This window comes from Pelobates fuscus, chromosome 7 (assembly GCF_036172605.1).
Source record: "Pelobates fuscus isolate aPelFus1 chromosome 7, aPelFus1.pri, whole genome shotgun sequence".
Lineage (NCBI taxonomy): Eukaryota > Metazoa > Chordata > Amphibia > Anura > Pelobatidae > Pelobates > Pelobates fuscus.
In genome coordinates this window covers 83,936,743-83,952,292 of record NC_086323.1, presented here as the reverse complement: position 1 = coordinate 83,952,292, position 15,550 = coordinate 83,936,743, and the positions used below count along the sequence as shown (strand labels likewise).

The 15,550-nt window shown below is 39.4% G+C and overlaps 1 protein-coding gene across 2 annotated transcripts; it reads left to right on the top strand.

The window, feature by feature from the left end:
• The first annotated feature begins 743 nt into the window (after positions 1 to 743).
• UAP1 (UDP-N-acetylglucosamine pyrophosphorylase 1) lies at positions 744 to 15,032 on the top strand. Of its 2 annotated transcripts, none has more exons than XM_063426154.1 (11): positions 744 to 855; positions 1,794 to 2,101; positions 6,056 to 6,260; positions 6,606 to 6,781; positions 6,948 to 7,120; positions 7,872 to 8,065; positions 9,725 to 9,865; positions 10,129 to 10,317; positions 12,278 to 12,325; positions 14,148 to 14,214; positions 14,641 to 15,032. In XM_063426154.1, the coding sequence occupies exons 1-11, from the start codon at positions 776 to 778 to the stop codon at positions 14,743 to 14,745; spliced, it is 1,686 nt and encodes a 561-aa protein (XP_063282224.1). In that variant the 5' UTR covers positions 744 to 775; the 3' UTR covers positions 14,746 to 15,032. The 2 variants fall into 2 exon arrangements, with proteins under 2 accessions (XP_063282224.1, XP_063282225.1); XM_063426155.1 differs by lacking the exon at positions 744 to 855 and adding an exon at positions 990 to 1,101.
• The last annotated feature ends 518 nt before the right edge of the window (positions 15,033 to 15,550 follow it).

Here is a 15,550-nt window from a genome sequence, read left to right as displayed (position 1 = left end):
ACTACCGAATGAAATCAAATAAAATAGCCGAAATAACTTTGTGATTTCTTCACACCAACTTAAAGCCAAAGTAGCCAAACTGAAAGCATAGCTGACTTGGAGAATATTTTCATGTTCAGCTAAGTTTCGCCTGAAATAGGAAAAGCATTTTAAATTTCTGGTAATTCTCGCAGGAATTTTAAGATAATTTACTATTTCTGGCAAAATTAATATTGTGCTAACATGCTGCCATATTATATACCCAGAGTGAGCTATACCCCCTCCCCCCCTATTGTTTCCATCACACCTCTGAGAAATGCACTATCTACATGGGAAATCCCTGAACTGGTGTCAAAGTGGCCTCACATGGGCGTTTGTATGAAGCTATTCCCCAAACTGCTCTGTCCTGTATCGGTCACTAGGTGTCTGCATACTGAGCAGCACAAGGCGGCCCTCCCCTCCCCGGATCACTATATTAATCATACACAGATTGCCCTGAATGCAGAGAAGACGTGTGCCTCGAGGCCCCGCCCCTTCTCTCCACACACACTTCCTCACTGTCACAACATGCCACGCTGCAGACGGAGCGCCCAGTGTCCGGGAAACGCATGACATTCATTGGTAGTCGTTCTTTGACGTCAGCAACCCGAAGGCCAATAGCCAAACGCCTTCCCGCCACTGCCCTCAGTGCCACATTGAGAACGTTTGATGTAATGCGTGAACGCCTTTCCAATCCCAAGATGGCTGCCGAACGTCAATAGTGGTACCATGGAAACTGGACCTGTAGCTTTTTTTTATGGGCGTGGTCAGATGCGCTAGCCTATATAAAGAAGCCGCAGGAGGCATAGGGAGTGTGAGAGTGAATTGTCGCGGAAGGTGAGGCTGCAGTAATCTGGAAATAAACTGTGTTTTAGGTGAATGGGCGGAGTGCTTGTTTAGATTACCACGTCATGTGTAGGGTGCAATATGGCAAGCCCATGGGTAGAGCAATGAAAAGGCTAAGAGGGCAAGAGGCATATCTGCAGCTCAAGTTGAACTCTTCCCTCAAGGCTGGCCAAGCATCATAGGGTTTGTAGTTCTACAATTTCCTGTGAGAACGTGATTCCCTTCTGGTCACTCTAGGTGAGGTGTGGGCTGTCTTACAGGGGACTCTGACTCTCTGGGGAGCTTGCTCTGGGGTACAGTGAAGGGGTATTGGATTTCGATAGTTTTACAGTAAATTTGGGGACTCTTAGAGCTGCTGTAGATTAGGTTTGCCATAATGCTCAGCCAGGTTGCTGGTTGAGTGTGATTGGAAATGTATTCCACAAAAGCAGGAGAGAATCACTGGTTTAGGTCAGTTAGCAGGGATTGCCTAAGGATTGAGCTTCAGCTTTTGTATGTTTTCAATTCCTATGGTACAGTGCATCATGGTTCTACAATAGCTATGGTTCTATGCTTTGGCTATATAAGGTTCTATGACTACTTATAAATGAGTATGGTAAACAGGGATAGTAAGTAAGCTTTTAAAATAAAACCAATGGATAACTAACCTTAAATACCTTGAGTTACCTTAGTTGACTGAGCTTTGAGTGAAACCGTCCAGACGAGGTAACCAATCAATATTTAATCACCCCTAATCTAACATTTGAAATAAATGAAAGAAATGAGGGATCCGGGATGATGGTATGCAAGGACATAAATGAATTAGCAGATGGACTAGTAAAGTTTGTTTGGATGAATCTATTATATCTCATGTAAACAACATTTGTTTCAATATTCTGTTCGTATAGGTTCCATTAATATTCTGTTTTCATTGTCCTTGGTTTTTGAAGGGTTGCTGTTCTGATATTTCCTGTGATAATGGATGTGGCTACCCTTCGCCGTTCCCTGTCTGAGGCTGGCCAGGACCATGTTTTGCAGTTCTGGGATGATCTATCTTTGGAACAACAAACCACCCTTCTGGAGGATCTTCAGAGTTTGGATGTTAGAGAGCTAAATAACTTCTTTCACAATGCTATGGATGGGTTCTCTGTCTCACCGAATCAAGAGAAAGTAGATGCCAGAATGGAAGCTGTGCCCCGAGATGTTCTTGGGAGTGTTACAAGAGATGGAGAGCATCTTCAGGACTGGGAGACTCGAGGTACTTTTATTTATACATGAGCTTTAGCCTATTGTGTAGTGATCATACATCATTTATGGATTCCATTAAACATAGGATCTATGAATTGGGTATCTGCTTCTGTTTTGAAATTAAAAAGAAAAGCTTATGTTCACATAATTTCCTGACTTTTTTTTTTTTTAAATGTACTTAAAGGGACACTATAGTCCCCAGAACAACTATATTTTATTGAATTTGTTCTGGTGAGTAGAATCATTACCTTCAGGTTTTTTTTCTGTAAACACTGTCTTTTCAGAGAAAATGCAGTGTTTACATTACAGCCTAGTGATCACTTCACTGGCCACTCCTCAGATGGCTATTAGAGATCCTTCCTGGGTCATGGCTGCCTAAAATGCATCCAAACATTCAGTGTCTCCTCCCTCTGCATGCAGACACTGAACTTTCCTCATAGAGATTCACTGATTCAATTCATCTCTGAGGAGATGCTGTTTGGCTCCTCCTCCTTGTCAGTCTCAGCCAATCCTATGGGGAAGCATTGTGATTGGATCAGGCTACCACTTCTGATGTCAGCAGACTGCTTGGTTTTTCTGAGTCAAACAGCATGCAGAGTTACAGCTTCAGGCTTGAATAAGTAAGATTTTTCTATATTTATGGAGGTATGAGGAGGGGGGGGGGGCGGCTAGATTATGGTTTTAACACTATTATAGGGTCAGGAATACATGTTTGTGTTCCTGACCCTATAGTGATCCGTGTGTGTATGTATGTATGTATGTATGTATGTGTGTATGTATGTATGTGTGTATGTGTGTATGTGTGTATGTGTGTATGCGTGTATGTGTGTATGCGTGTATGTGTGTGTGTGCGTGTGTGCGTGTGCGTGCGTGTGCGTGCGTGCGTGTGCGTGCGTGCGTGTCATACGTGTCTCCAGTTAACTACAAGTCAGTATTTGGTGAATAAATATCAATGAGTTGTAGTGAAATTGAAGTTACAAGTGCAAGCCTCCGATAAGCTGATACACCACATCCTTTACTGTAGTAGCACAGTGCATTTATTATATTTTGCTCAGTGTTTGTAAAGTCTTTACACATTAGTACACTGCCAGATATGATTTCGTTTCTTTGCCATAGATTGACACACGACTCAAAACAGAAGAGCAACTTATAGCTCTTTGGCCAACTCTGCATCATTGCTGGTGTGCTCTTGTGGAATCATAGGAAATGTTGCATAATTAATCTGTATAGACCACTTAAAGGATACTATAGGACCAGGCAATGCTGTATTCCTGTCGCTATTGCTCCACCTCTCCCCGGTACCTGACCTGAGGGACATAGGCGCTGGGTGAAAGCTACCCTGTCCCGCGACGAGCGCACTCTAATGTGCATGTGTTGAATCAATGCTTTCCTATAGGGGAAAATCTGACCTGCAGAGCGTGAGGACGTCCAGCGTCAGATACCGGACCAAAGGTCTGTTTCAAACCAGGAAGCCCTCTAGTGGCTGTCTGATAGACCTGTACTAGAGGCTGACTTAGAGCTACAATGTAAACATTGCACTTTCTCTGGAACTGCAATGTTTAGTATTGCAGCACTAAGGACAATAGGGACACTGTACCCAAACCACTTCAATGAGCTGAAGTGGTCAGGGTGCCTACACTGTTCCTTTAGTAGCCCTTACTGGGATAAATAACTGTCAAAGTGACAGCTACCTCTATTAAAAGTAGCATGTTCTCAATGACTAAAGGATTATTGGTTTGTAGGAGTGAACTATCCCCTATGTAATACACCTTGGCACACTTCTCATGTAGACATTGATTTGCTCATAGTATAACTTGTCCCTGTAGCATATTAGAAATGGAGGGGTTTATTTACCTTTCCATGTATTGTATAACATCTAGTTTCAGTAAACTGAAAAAATATATACAGCTCTATTACAGGAATTTCTGGTTTGCTGACAGACTAAGGTGTCCAGCTGTCGTAACTCTCATTGTTTACCTACACCAAGAGCAGTTCATGGTGTATGGTAGTTATGTCACGATTGCACTCTCTATATTTACATAAAAAGCTAATTCCAAGAGAGACTTGCATGCATATAAAGAACAAAGCTTGTAATTTTTGTGTTCTAATGGCCAAATTGATAAAATTTGTGTAACCCATTCTGTGTGTTAATGTAAAGTATTGTGACTTCATCTCTTCATTAACATATAGGTGTATGTGGCATATTATCTGGCAGGCAAAAATAAAAACAAATTAGACCTAAAATTGTACTTAAAGTTGTTTCCTGATTGTGTAACAATTGATCACATTAAAAATATTACTGACAACATGTATTATTTTTCTTTCCCTATCGTGAACAGCACACAATTAGTGCAGAAAGTTTTTGGACTCGTAATATGCTCCAAGGGCACAATTTAACCCTCCGCTTTTAATGCACCAATTGGATTGTAGAACATCATGACTGCAGCCCAGTTATGTTTAAATGACACAAATTGTCACAGTAGTTATATGCAACCTTGCCATGCATCCCTTCCATGTGTTTGGTTTTTCTTTTTTTTTTTTTTTTTTTATAAATGTTTCATTTTTATTGAGATGAAAAGGTGTTGGATTGACACAATATCAGGCATAACATAATCGACAGTTGGTACATAAGGACATCGATATGCAAGGTAATGACAGCTTTCAGCAGCATTTAACATCATAATCGTGCTGCAGCGGTACAAATTGTCTTAAGTTGACATCTATGACTTTGTTATGAGTAGTGAGTAATGCCCCGCTTAGGGAAACCTGGTAAGCTGGGAACGCTCTACAGTGTGGTATCATGCCACCATGTGGTATCCCCCAGAGACCTGGGGGGGGCGCCGTACCCAGCTAGCGTCTTCCGCTCACCTTTGGGGTGGGTCGGACAGGTAACAGGTATGCATGCAGTACCGTTGTCCTTTTACTTTAGCCTATTTATGTGTCCTGTAGGCTGGTCGAGTATTTGCCCTACACTACATCCTGTGGTTTGGGACTCGGTATTGCTATGTAAGCCTTTTTGTGCGTGGGGGGGGGGGTTGGAGGGGGTTAACTGGGAGGAGGATACAATATGGGAGGGGGGGTGAGATGCTCTTACTCTAAACAGCTTGATAGGGTATAGCGAGACATGTTGGTGCCACTACCTATATCACCATTTCGACCAGGTCCTGGTATAGTGTTCTAGTGTTCCACCTATTGTATGTGCCATCTGCTCGTACTGTTTCGTAAGGTCCACTTTAGCAAGTACTGCCTGTACATCAGGGACCGCCGTGGTTTTCCACAGAGCAGCTATGCATGTTTTGGCGGCTAGGGTTATGTGGGTGACCAGCACAGCTTCGTAGGCTGTAAGGTCTCCGGGTAACATGGGAAGCAGGTAGTGTTCTGGTTTGAGTGGTATGCGTTTACCTATTTTAGTCTGGATTAGGTCTTGAATTTGTTGCCAGTATTGGTCAAGTGCCTGGCAGTACCAGAATATGTGGCTCGTGTTTCCCACTTGGTGGTTGCAGCGCCAGCAGCCACTCTGCACCCCTGGGTAAATTTGGGCCAGCCTGTGTGGCGTGTAATACCACTGCATCCATATCTTGTAGGCTGATTCTACGTGGTCTAAGCACCGTGTCGCTCGCTTAACTAAAGTCATGGCCCTTGTCCATTTCGCAGTCTCGAGGTCGCAGTTCAGCTCCCTCTCCCATCTGAGCATGTATGGTTGTTTGGTGGGTCGGTCTATGTCTAGAAGTATTTGGTAACACAGAGTTTTTTTTTTTTTTTTTTTTTTTTGGCCTTGGCATAGTAAGTCAAAGAGGTTTTGAGATTGTGTAGGTGATGTTGCCTTGCTGGAGGCCCCTACAATATGTTTTTTATACGCAAGTACGTAAATATTTCACTGTTTGGTAGTGTTTGGTTTTTCTATGGAACATTTTCTCATTTGCACTTTTATTTTTCCTCTTTTTTTTTTTTTTTTCTTGTCCAGGCTTTAAGCAGATCTCGAATGGTAAAGTGGCCGTTTTGTTGCTCGCTGGAGGACAAGGGACTCGTTTGGGGGTATCATACCCAAAAGGAATGTATGATGTGGGTCTTCCCTCTCTCAAATGCCTCTTTCAGATCCAAGCTGAACGCATCCTTAAATTGCAGAAATTGGCAAAGGAGCGATATGGACTGCAATGCACAATTCCTTGGTGAGCAGAGTTCCCCTTGATTTCTCTCATCCAAGGCTCCTAATTTTTCTCTCGCCCACTACCCATTGGCAAGTGGAAATTCAGTCCTGACAAGTTTGCAATTGGAACATGGGTGGCCATTTTTTTTTTTTTTCTTTTCTCTCAACTTGTTTGTGATGTTTATGCATTACACCAGGGGAATATCTTCAGCACTCCATATATTGTGGAGCACATCTGCCCTTATGCTTTTCCAGCATTATGGGAGGTGTAGTCCACAGCATCTGGAGTGCCGAAGGTTGCCTGCATCTGCACTATATATTTTTTTAATAGTAAAGCTAAATTGGTCTCTTGTATTTTTCATGATAGGTACATCATGACTAGTGGACGTACCATGGAATCCACACGGGAATTCTTTCAGAAACATCAGTATTTTGGGCTGAAGGAAGAGAATATCATTCTTTTTCAGCAGGGCATGCTGCCAGCTATGAGCTTCGAGGGAAAGATTCTCATGGAGGAAAAGCACAAGCTATCTATGGCTCCAGGTCAGCTTTTTAAAGCTAATGCATTGTATGGTGTTGATCTAAAACTCCCATGCTATAGTTGCTTGCTGATGATTGTGAGAGTTACATTTAAACATCTGCTGGGAAGCCAATGTTTGCTTATCACTGCCATGTGACGTCATAACCAAGCTACTATCTTTTTCTGCAGATGGTAATGGCGGTTTGTACAGAGCATTAGGAGCACATGGTATACTGAAGGATATGGAACAGAGAGGAGTGGAATACATCCACGTATACTGTGTAGACAATATCTTGGTGAAAGTAGCAGACCCTGTGTTTATTGGTTTCTGTGTTGAGAAAGAAGCCGATTGTGGAGCGAAGGTAAACAGTTGGGGCAGTCGTAATTATTGTAGATCTAATGGATGTTTGGTATTTATTTAAAGGGGCTCTGTGAATTCTAACTATTTCATAAAAATACAATCTTAACTACTCAAACTGAATGAGGGGGGATTTTCTTTAAGATCGTAGAGACCAAATTATCTTATGAGCAAATCCTTGGATGATAAACGACCGTTTGATCTATCAACGTGTCCTTTCCCAGGAGAGAAATGCATAATTTTGCACATTGTTCAAAATGTATTCTGTAGGCTCTTGAAGCATGTTCTGTAAAACTATGCATTGTATTTTTCCTGGCAGTATACCTTGCTTTAGGTTCTTCCCATGGCTGCTGCATATAACGAGTGCATAACACCTTGGGAGGTCTAAAATATTAACATACGTGGGTACCAAGGCTGTGAAAGATTCCAAACATTGGCTCCTTTAACTTAATCCATATTAACAACCATAAGCAGTTTGTTAGTTTGACTTTGAAGAAACCAAGCAAGCATTTTAGGTGCACAGTGGTACAAACAAAGGAATATCAGGAGAATTAAAAGAACTATAAATGTATTGCATATCCACAATTTTAAGTCTTACAGCCTTCACCACTTGGCTAGATGCACAGATTAACCATACATATGCAATATAGTGAACTGTTTTAATGCACATATTCCATCTTTGAAGCCATACACTCTGGGTTGTTTATCACTGCAGGATTGGCATGGCCAACCATAACTTTCAATTTTTCTTACAGGTCGTTGAAAAGATGAACCCCACAGAGCCAGTTGGGGTGGTTTGCCGTGTAGATGGTTTGTACCAGGTAGTGGAATATAGTGAAATTTCACTTGCCACTGCCCAGAAACGAAGTGCTGATGGCCGACTCATGTACAATGCAGGCAACATCGCCAACCACCTCTTCACTCGACATTTCCTACAGAAAGTGGTGGAGTAAGTAGTTTATTTGTGTTACCAACAAACCATATGGGTGCTTAAGACTGTCAGGAAAAATAATTTTAAAAGGGTCTTGGTGGGTAGCAAACCTTTGTAACAGATTGTTCGCTTTTTCTATTAAAGAAAAATTCAGTAGGGCAAATCTATTTTGGAATTACACTGTGGGTAAGGAGATTTATTTATTAATAAATAATTTACATTTATGGTTTTACATTTTCAAACCAGTGTGCCTAAAGCCATCTTGATGAACACATTCACTTCAGGTCGAATGCAGCTTTAAAGAACCTTAATGTTACAAATGAATGTTTATTCATAACATATCTAGGAATGACAATTGCTTTGCTGCCCATTTTGATTATCCCAATGTTGTGAGACAGATTTACATTTCTGAGCATCTTCGTGCTTGGTGTGCCGATGCCTAACGTGAAGTTTTTTTTTTTTTTTTTTTTTTTTTATTGAAACTCTTCATTAGGAAGTGCCTCTAGTACATGTCTGATGGCATAACATGTAAACTTTGCCATATCTTTTAGTGCTTTGATTTCAACCTGACAATTAAAATTAATAAGTCAGTTTGACTAGAAGTATGCAACTATGTACTAAGATGTCATTGTTTCTAAAAGTACACTTGTATCATGATGGCTTACACACTGCACACCTAAACAGTGGTTAGACCTGTATGGGCCTGTGTCAGTAAGGTGAGTGGCGATGGCGCATGAATGACTGGGCACTGCACCACTGTATATTTCATAGTTTTAGGGTTAAATGCAGTCCTATAAACTGTTTTATGGTTATACGGTGTAAATAATGCATAAGCTTAAATGTCATGATGAACTATAGCCCAACCCAAGTTAACAGTACAAAAGTCAATAGAAAACAGAGAATGCATACTGCCGGGTCTTAGAGTGGCTGAACTTAATGCACAATAGTGCCAAGGCTAAGGAGATCGAATATAACAAGCCAAAGTTCAGGGACAAGAGAATGGAAAATAGTCCATGAACAAGCAGTTTAGAAAAGCCAATGAATACTACAAGAAAAAAATGCACTGTCGCTTAACCACTAAATGGAAACCATGACAGAGCACAGTACAAGAGCTAAAATGGGTTTCTATAGCCATAAGTGGGCAGGGATTGGTGCCCTTGTGATGCCATTGCATGCACGTCGTATCAATGAGGCATGCCTGTCCGTGTCCCAAACTGGGGAAGGACACCAGGAGGCGCTGCTGCAAAGAAGGTGGTCTGGGAAAGCACCTATGACAAGATAATGGACCGCACAGGGACACATTTCACATGACCACACTAAGCGGTCTCTGTGATAATAAATTGTATGTTATGCTAATAGAACAGCAAGAACATGCAGAGATCAGAAATAGGCAAATTCCTTGTGTGTTTATACAGCATACAGCTTTGATTGTTGGCTTTATTAATCTGTACTACTTATTTATTTTTCTCGTATTTATACCTCTTACATATGCATAATCCCTTTAAAAATACTTCTCGTTCAACCTCTGGTATATCATTTATTTTATGTGTCTATTAATTCATGTCAATGAGTTTTAGTCGGTTATCCTTTTACATTTTATCTTTCTTTAGTATTCTTTATATTCTAACCATATTTGAGTCTATGCTTATAATTTACACATGGTAAAATATTTTATAGGGTTCATGAACCTCAATTACAACACCACGTGGCCCTAAAGAAAATCCCGTATGTGGATACACACGGTTGTCTGATACATCCAGATAAACCTAATGGGGTGAAGATGGAAAAATTTGTCTTCGATATCTTTCAATTTGCCAAGTAAGTCCGTATGGAGGACTCCTTTCCTCTTGGGTCAAACCAGAAACTTTTTACATACGGTCAACGCAAAGTGTTTGTGTTTTGATTTTTTTGCTCTCTTAACTTATATTTACTGTGCAGTGACTTTTCAGTAAACCATGAGCTTTGGTGAAGTATCATCTAAGTTGCTAAGATGACAATAAGAGTTGGTAGTACTATTATGCATGTTCTGTAAACTTGTTTGTTTTGTTTCTCACAATTTTTAACGGTCTCCATTCTTACAGTAAGTTTGTAGTGTTCGAGGTGCTGCGCGAGGAAGAGTTTTCACCTCTGAAGAATGCAGACAGCCAGAACGGTAAAGATAATCCGAGTACAGCCCGGCATGCTCTCATGTCACTGCATCATTGCTGGGTTCTGAATGCCGGTGGACATTTTGTTGATGAGAATGGGACTCGAATCCCAGCTATCCCACTGTGAGTATCATCCTGTCTTGTGCTTAGCATGTGCACCACGGGTTACAAACCTTTGACCCTGTAGATCTTTTGTAGACAACATCTCCCATAATACTCTTACAGCCTTGATGCTGGCAAAACACTAGGTAAAATGTAGTCCACAACATCTGCAGTGCCTAAGGTTTTCTACCCTGGTATAGATTGAAGGAGAATTTAAAATATTATATATTTGTTATATAACAAGTTGTAGCAGTCTGCAATGTTTCTGTCTTCTATTGGTCCTTGCTTAAACTGAATGATCACTGTATGTGTGGTGGTTGTTAGTTGAGGGTTTTTGTTTATTTTGTAACTTTTCTTTTATACATTTTGAGAGTAAATAAATAATCTCTATCTCAACTTGCAGTCAATGACAATGTAATATATGGCCAAGACCATCTTCACCTCTTTTCTGTTGATGCTATATAAATGCTAGTATAATTTTAATTCAATATCATTTCCAAGACCAAATATGTAGTTTGATGTTGATTATGTTTTTTTTTTGTAGCTAATGTACACTGCATCATTTTACAATAAGGATATAAAACAAGTGAAGGGAAAATGAGGTGAAAATTACACGGCTGATCTAGAGAAAGTGGGGTATAAACAAAACTGAAGTAAAGAGCAACATTTCCAGAATAGAATAGTGATTGCCAGATATGACCTCGGCATCTACTGGCCATATGTGTAAATAAAAAAAAACTACATGATGTGTGCATGGAAAGGTGAGGGCTTGTAGCTCACTACAGAAGCAGACTGCCTCCATCACCTTCCATGATACAATCCTGGTAAATAGGCTTCCACCCAGTAGGATCATACACTGGTTTAGTTCTAATACATGCACCACACAGTCAAACTGACTCCCTTCCTCTTGACAGGCCATCACTGTTCACCCAGATAATGACATCAGGATCAGCAATAGGTATACACTTGAGTATTTAACCAGGTAATATTGGCATTAAGAGCTACACCCAAAGTTTTTTTTTTTTTTTTTTTTTTTTTTTTTTTTTTTTTTTTTTTATATAGAATGGTGCCTCAATAGTTTGCAACTGGCATACATCTCTTAATACACACAGTCTTGCAGGCACAGCTGATCAGACTTGAGAGATGCAGATCACTTTGGAAGGTACTTGCTATTTTATGAACAGAAAGGTACCCTTTGGGCAGCTGTTAGATGCTCTCAGTCCTTTAGTACCTTCAACTCCAAGCTTTTCATTCTTCCACAGCAATACATATATGAACACAGGGGGTTCCCTCAATCCTTTGAAAAATAGAAAACAAAGTACAGCAAGAGGGGAAAAAAAAAACTGTCTGCGTCTACTAATAGAATATTATATTAATATAAGAGTCCAAGGGACACAGTCCAAGACTTGGGGTATAAAGCACTGGATATAGGATACAATATTTTACTTGCACTTTTTTTCTACCTGCAAATTACGCAGGCTGGCTGTTAACGATCCTCTAGGTACTGCTCTAAAAAGTAAGACTATATCTTGGGTCCATTGCTTTATTTCATTGAGCACCGTCCTTCCTAGGGCAGTACAAATCCTAAATACACCATTGTGCACACTTCTGTTACTGGAGCTTGTTTGTAGCTCCATATTATGTGAGTGGGAATTTGTCACCTAAGAAATGTGTCCTTCCTTACAAAAAACCCTGTGGTGTATTATTTCTCTGTGCTTCTTTGTCTCTTACGTGTACTCATAGTTAAAGAATTAAAAGCCAAGTAAATCAAGATCACTTGGTGCATACCCCAAAGGATTCTTTTTATATTTTTATATAATATTTGATTTTTGTGTTTTCTCTTGAGAGAGAGAGGAGCAAGATATTACACTTTTTTGCTTAGTTAACTGTGCCATATCACTTAACTAATGATTTTAAAGAGCTTTTCTTAAAGTATCTAAGCTGATGACCCAAACTCTGTGCCATGTTTAATTTTAAACAGCCATGCCAATCGAGTGAATGGACCTACGCAGGATCACACCCAGAACAAGTAACTATGGGTGCATGGTGCAGGGTCTACTACTAACATGCCTTCTTGGTGGTGGACTGCCCTTTTAAGCCACAGTAATCCCTTTTTACTTTTTCAGTACTTTTTATAAAGATGTCTTATTCTCCGTTGGGGCTGCATTTGAAACATACTAAATATTCTTGCATGTGTTCTGCTGACTAAACAGTCTTCCCTCTATTATATAGGTATACATAAATCATTGCTGTGATAGTGTATAAAGGCTCAATGTCTAAATATAAATTCCTTTAAGTTTAAATATGTATAGTATGAAAAATACCTTATTTGGCATCTGTAGAATTACATGATTTGTAAGATGACAAATTTAGCTCTTTGGATTGACTGCTGGGTAATTTCAGCAAATCAGAATATCTTTGGAAGTCTTACAATTTGTAGTCATATCCTACTAGCCATTTGCTAAAGTACTTGCCACTGAAAGCCATAGTATGCTCTACAGTAGTGAATTTCAACTTGCCAGGTTAAATGTTTAATTATCTATATCATTTCATTAACTGTAAATTTACTGGGATGGTATGCATGACGCTCTACATGAGGGCTTCCAGCATCAGTTAAGTCCCCATAAGAAAGCATTGAGTAAAGATTTTCCCATGGGAAAGGCCTAACGCACTCGCTGCTTATGTCTGGTGACATCGGAAGAGGCGGAGCACCGAGGGACATCGGCGCTGGAATTGGGTGAGTAAGTGAAAGTTTTTTGTTTTTTGGGGAGGGGGGATTTGCCCTTTATCTGCCAAAGGGATGTCCAGAGGGAACTATATTGCTAAGAATACAACTTTGTATTTCTTTAAATCTATTTTGATCACTTGGCCACAGTAACATTAACCAGACTATGTGACTGGAACTCCCTGCTCATAGCTGCTGCAGCATAGCTACTCTTGGCTTACAGAAAGCTCCATTAGTGCTTTTATTGATGGACCTATAGATGCTGTGAAAGAGCCAGAGAAGCAAAACTAGCGTAGCTCTTAAAAATCTTAACCATAATAAGATTGCAGTGATATATATAACCCACAAAAGCATAAGTTGTTAGTGCTTATAGGGTCTTTCATTAGAAGGGCTGTAAAAATTTCAAGTGCATTTTTTTCTTCTGTAGGCTTATTTCAATATTCTCTTTAAACTAGAGTAAAAGCAAGCCTGTTGAGATCAGAAATCATTTTATCTGATGTGTTTTCTACTAATTAAACATAATCTAGGGTGAGTCAAAATTAGGAACCACTCAATTATCTGACACTTAATGCTTGATAATGACTATAAGGAGGACATTTATAAAGGCAAAATAAGTGCAATTATGGGGCAAAATGCCAAATAAGGAGCAATAGCCTTGGAAACCCATATGTTTCTAAGCATTTTGTTCTTTGCACCCCAAATAGCACCTGTATCGCATTGGTAAATCTCCCTCTATACGTTTTGCAGTTGTTTGTCATCTTGTCAATCAGCTGAAAATGTAAGATTCTTGCAGCTATCTGGGTGTTTCCTTACTTTCAGTTCACCATATATCAACCGGATTGCAATCTCTCAATACTGCCAATAACCACCTCCAGTGTTCCCTCTAGTTGAGCTAACGGCACTGAAAGTGATTTAATACTTATTACATAAAAAGAAACACAAAGTGAAACCACTCCATAAGGTTTTGTTATCTGTTTATGTGCTGAGATCTTTAGAGGGAACACTGCTCAGACATTTGACCAGGGACTTGATGATCTCTTTCTCTAAATGACATGTTAACGTGTGTGTGTATATATAATATTATGGATATCTACTTAATGTATGTGTTTTGTCATTTCTCCCCAAGCATGAAGGATGTTGGTGACTTACCAATTCAGTGTGAAATTTCACCTTTGATCTCCTACGCTGGAGAGGTAAACTATGCATCTGTGTCTAATAAAAAATGTTAATTTCATTATTCAAAAATAGAGAATTACTGCTTCATAGATCTGAGGTGTTTTATATGACAAACAATTTTACAGATTTATTTTATCTCTGTCTGCATAGTCCCTCTTCTTTATGGCAAGTCCATATACAGTACTCAAAATGTCCACATTATCTGGACATTCCATACTAGCATCGGGTATTTAAAGGAACACTCTGTGCACCAAAACAACTTTAGCGGTGTGCAGATCATGCCCCTGCAGACGGAATTTAAACTTTACTACTCCAAAATTGCATTTAGATTTATCCTTGTATCAGTAACTGTGTTTTCAAAAACAAATACATTGTTTAAATATCTCTAATGCCAAATGTATTTTATATTCAGTTTTCTAACCTTTTTTTATCTGACAAAACAGGGCCTGGAACATTACGTGCAGAATCGAGCGTTCCAAACACCACTTACAATAGATGAAAATGGAGTCCATCAGCTGTCCGTCAGCAGGAATGGCATCTGTTTATAACAACTTGTGTACCTAAAGGACTACATATTTTAATGATATTGGTTGATGAACATTTGTAAGGTACACAGACATTTAAATCACCGGGTTCTTCCTGGCCAGCTACTACCAATACAAAACAATATTTCTTTTTCTCTTGTATCTATTTTAAATGCTATAATGTAAGAAGAAATTGTATGCATATTTATAACAAATTCCATCCTAAGGTACGTGGTATCTATTTTTTTTAAATTGTACATAGCAAACTCTTGTACATTTAAACATATTTTAATGGTACTGTCCACCTTTTAATTTTTTATATACTGGTAATTTACTTTTTTTTTTTTTTTTTTTTTTTTATAAAAGTTTGATCTTAATTCTATTTTTTTTTTCCTTATCTTTACTGATCATTATGAACTGTTGTAGATGTTATGGAACTACAACTCCCATGATGCTTTGCCATTTTAAAGGCATGCAAAGCATCATGGAAGTTGTAGATTGAAAACCTGTAGGGATCTACCTTTTGGGCACCCCTGACCTAGATGTTTCACATTCCCTTCATCAAAGAGCTTACAGAATCACATAATGTCACTGTTACATCAGAAAACCCTGCATATAGTACAATAACTGCATTGGCCTCCTTGCTTATATTATAACCACAACATATGTATAGGATGGGAACACAAGGAAACCAAAATGAAAGAGGTGCCAAGGTTTGAAACAATGTCAGGAACTTGCTTTTGAAAAACATTGTATACAAACATAGGGAAAACAAACCAAATGTATTATTTTCACCACAAGAGATCTTAATCTTTTCTGTGGAAATTGC

Bases quoted from the DNA above. Each gene is read 5' to 3' on its own strand.
- UAP1 (XM_063426154.1), top strand. From the start codon at position 776: ATGGGCGTGGTCAGATGCGCTAGCCTATATAAAGAAGCCGCAGGAGGC. The intron at 2,102-6,055 runs GTACTTTTATTT...TTTCTTGTCCAG, and splicing joins TCAGGACTGGGAGACTCGAG to GCTTTAAGCAGATCTCGAAT. The intron at 8,066-9,724 runs GTAAGTAGTTTA...AATATTTTATAG, and splicing joins TTCCTACAGAAAGTGGTGGA to GGTTCATGAACCTCAATTAC.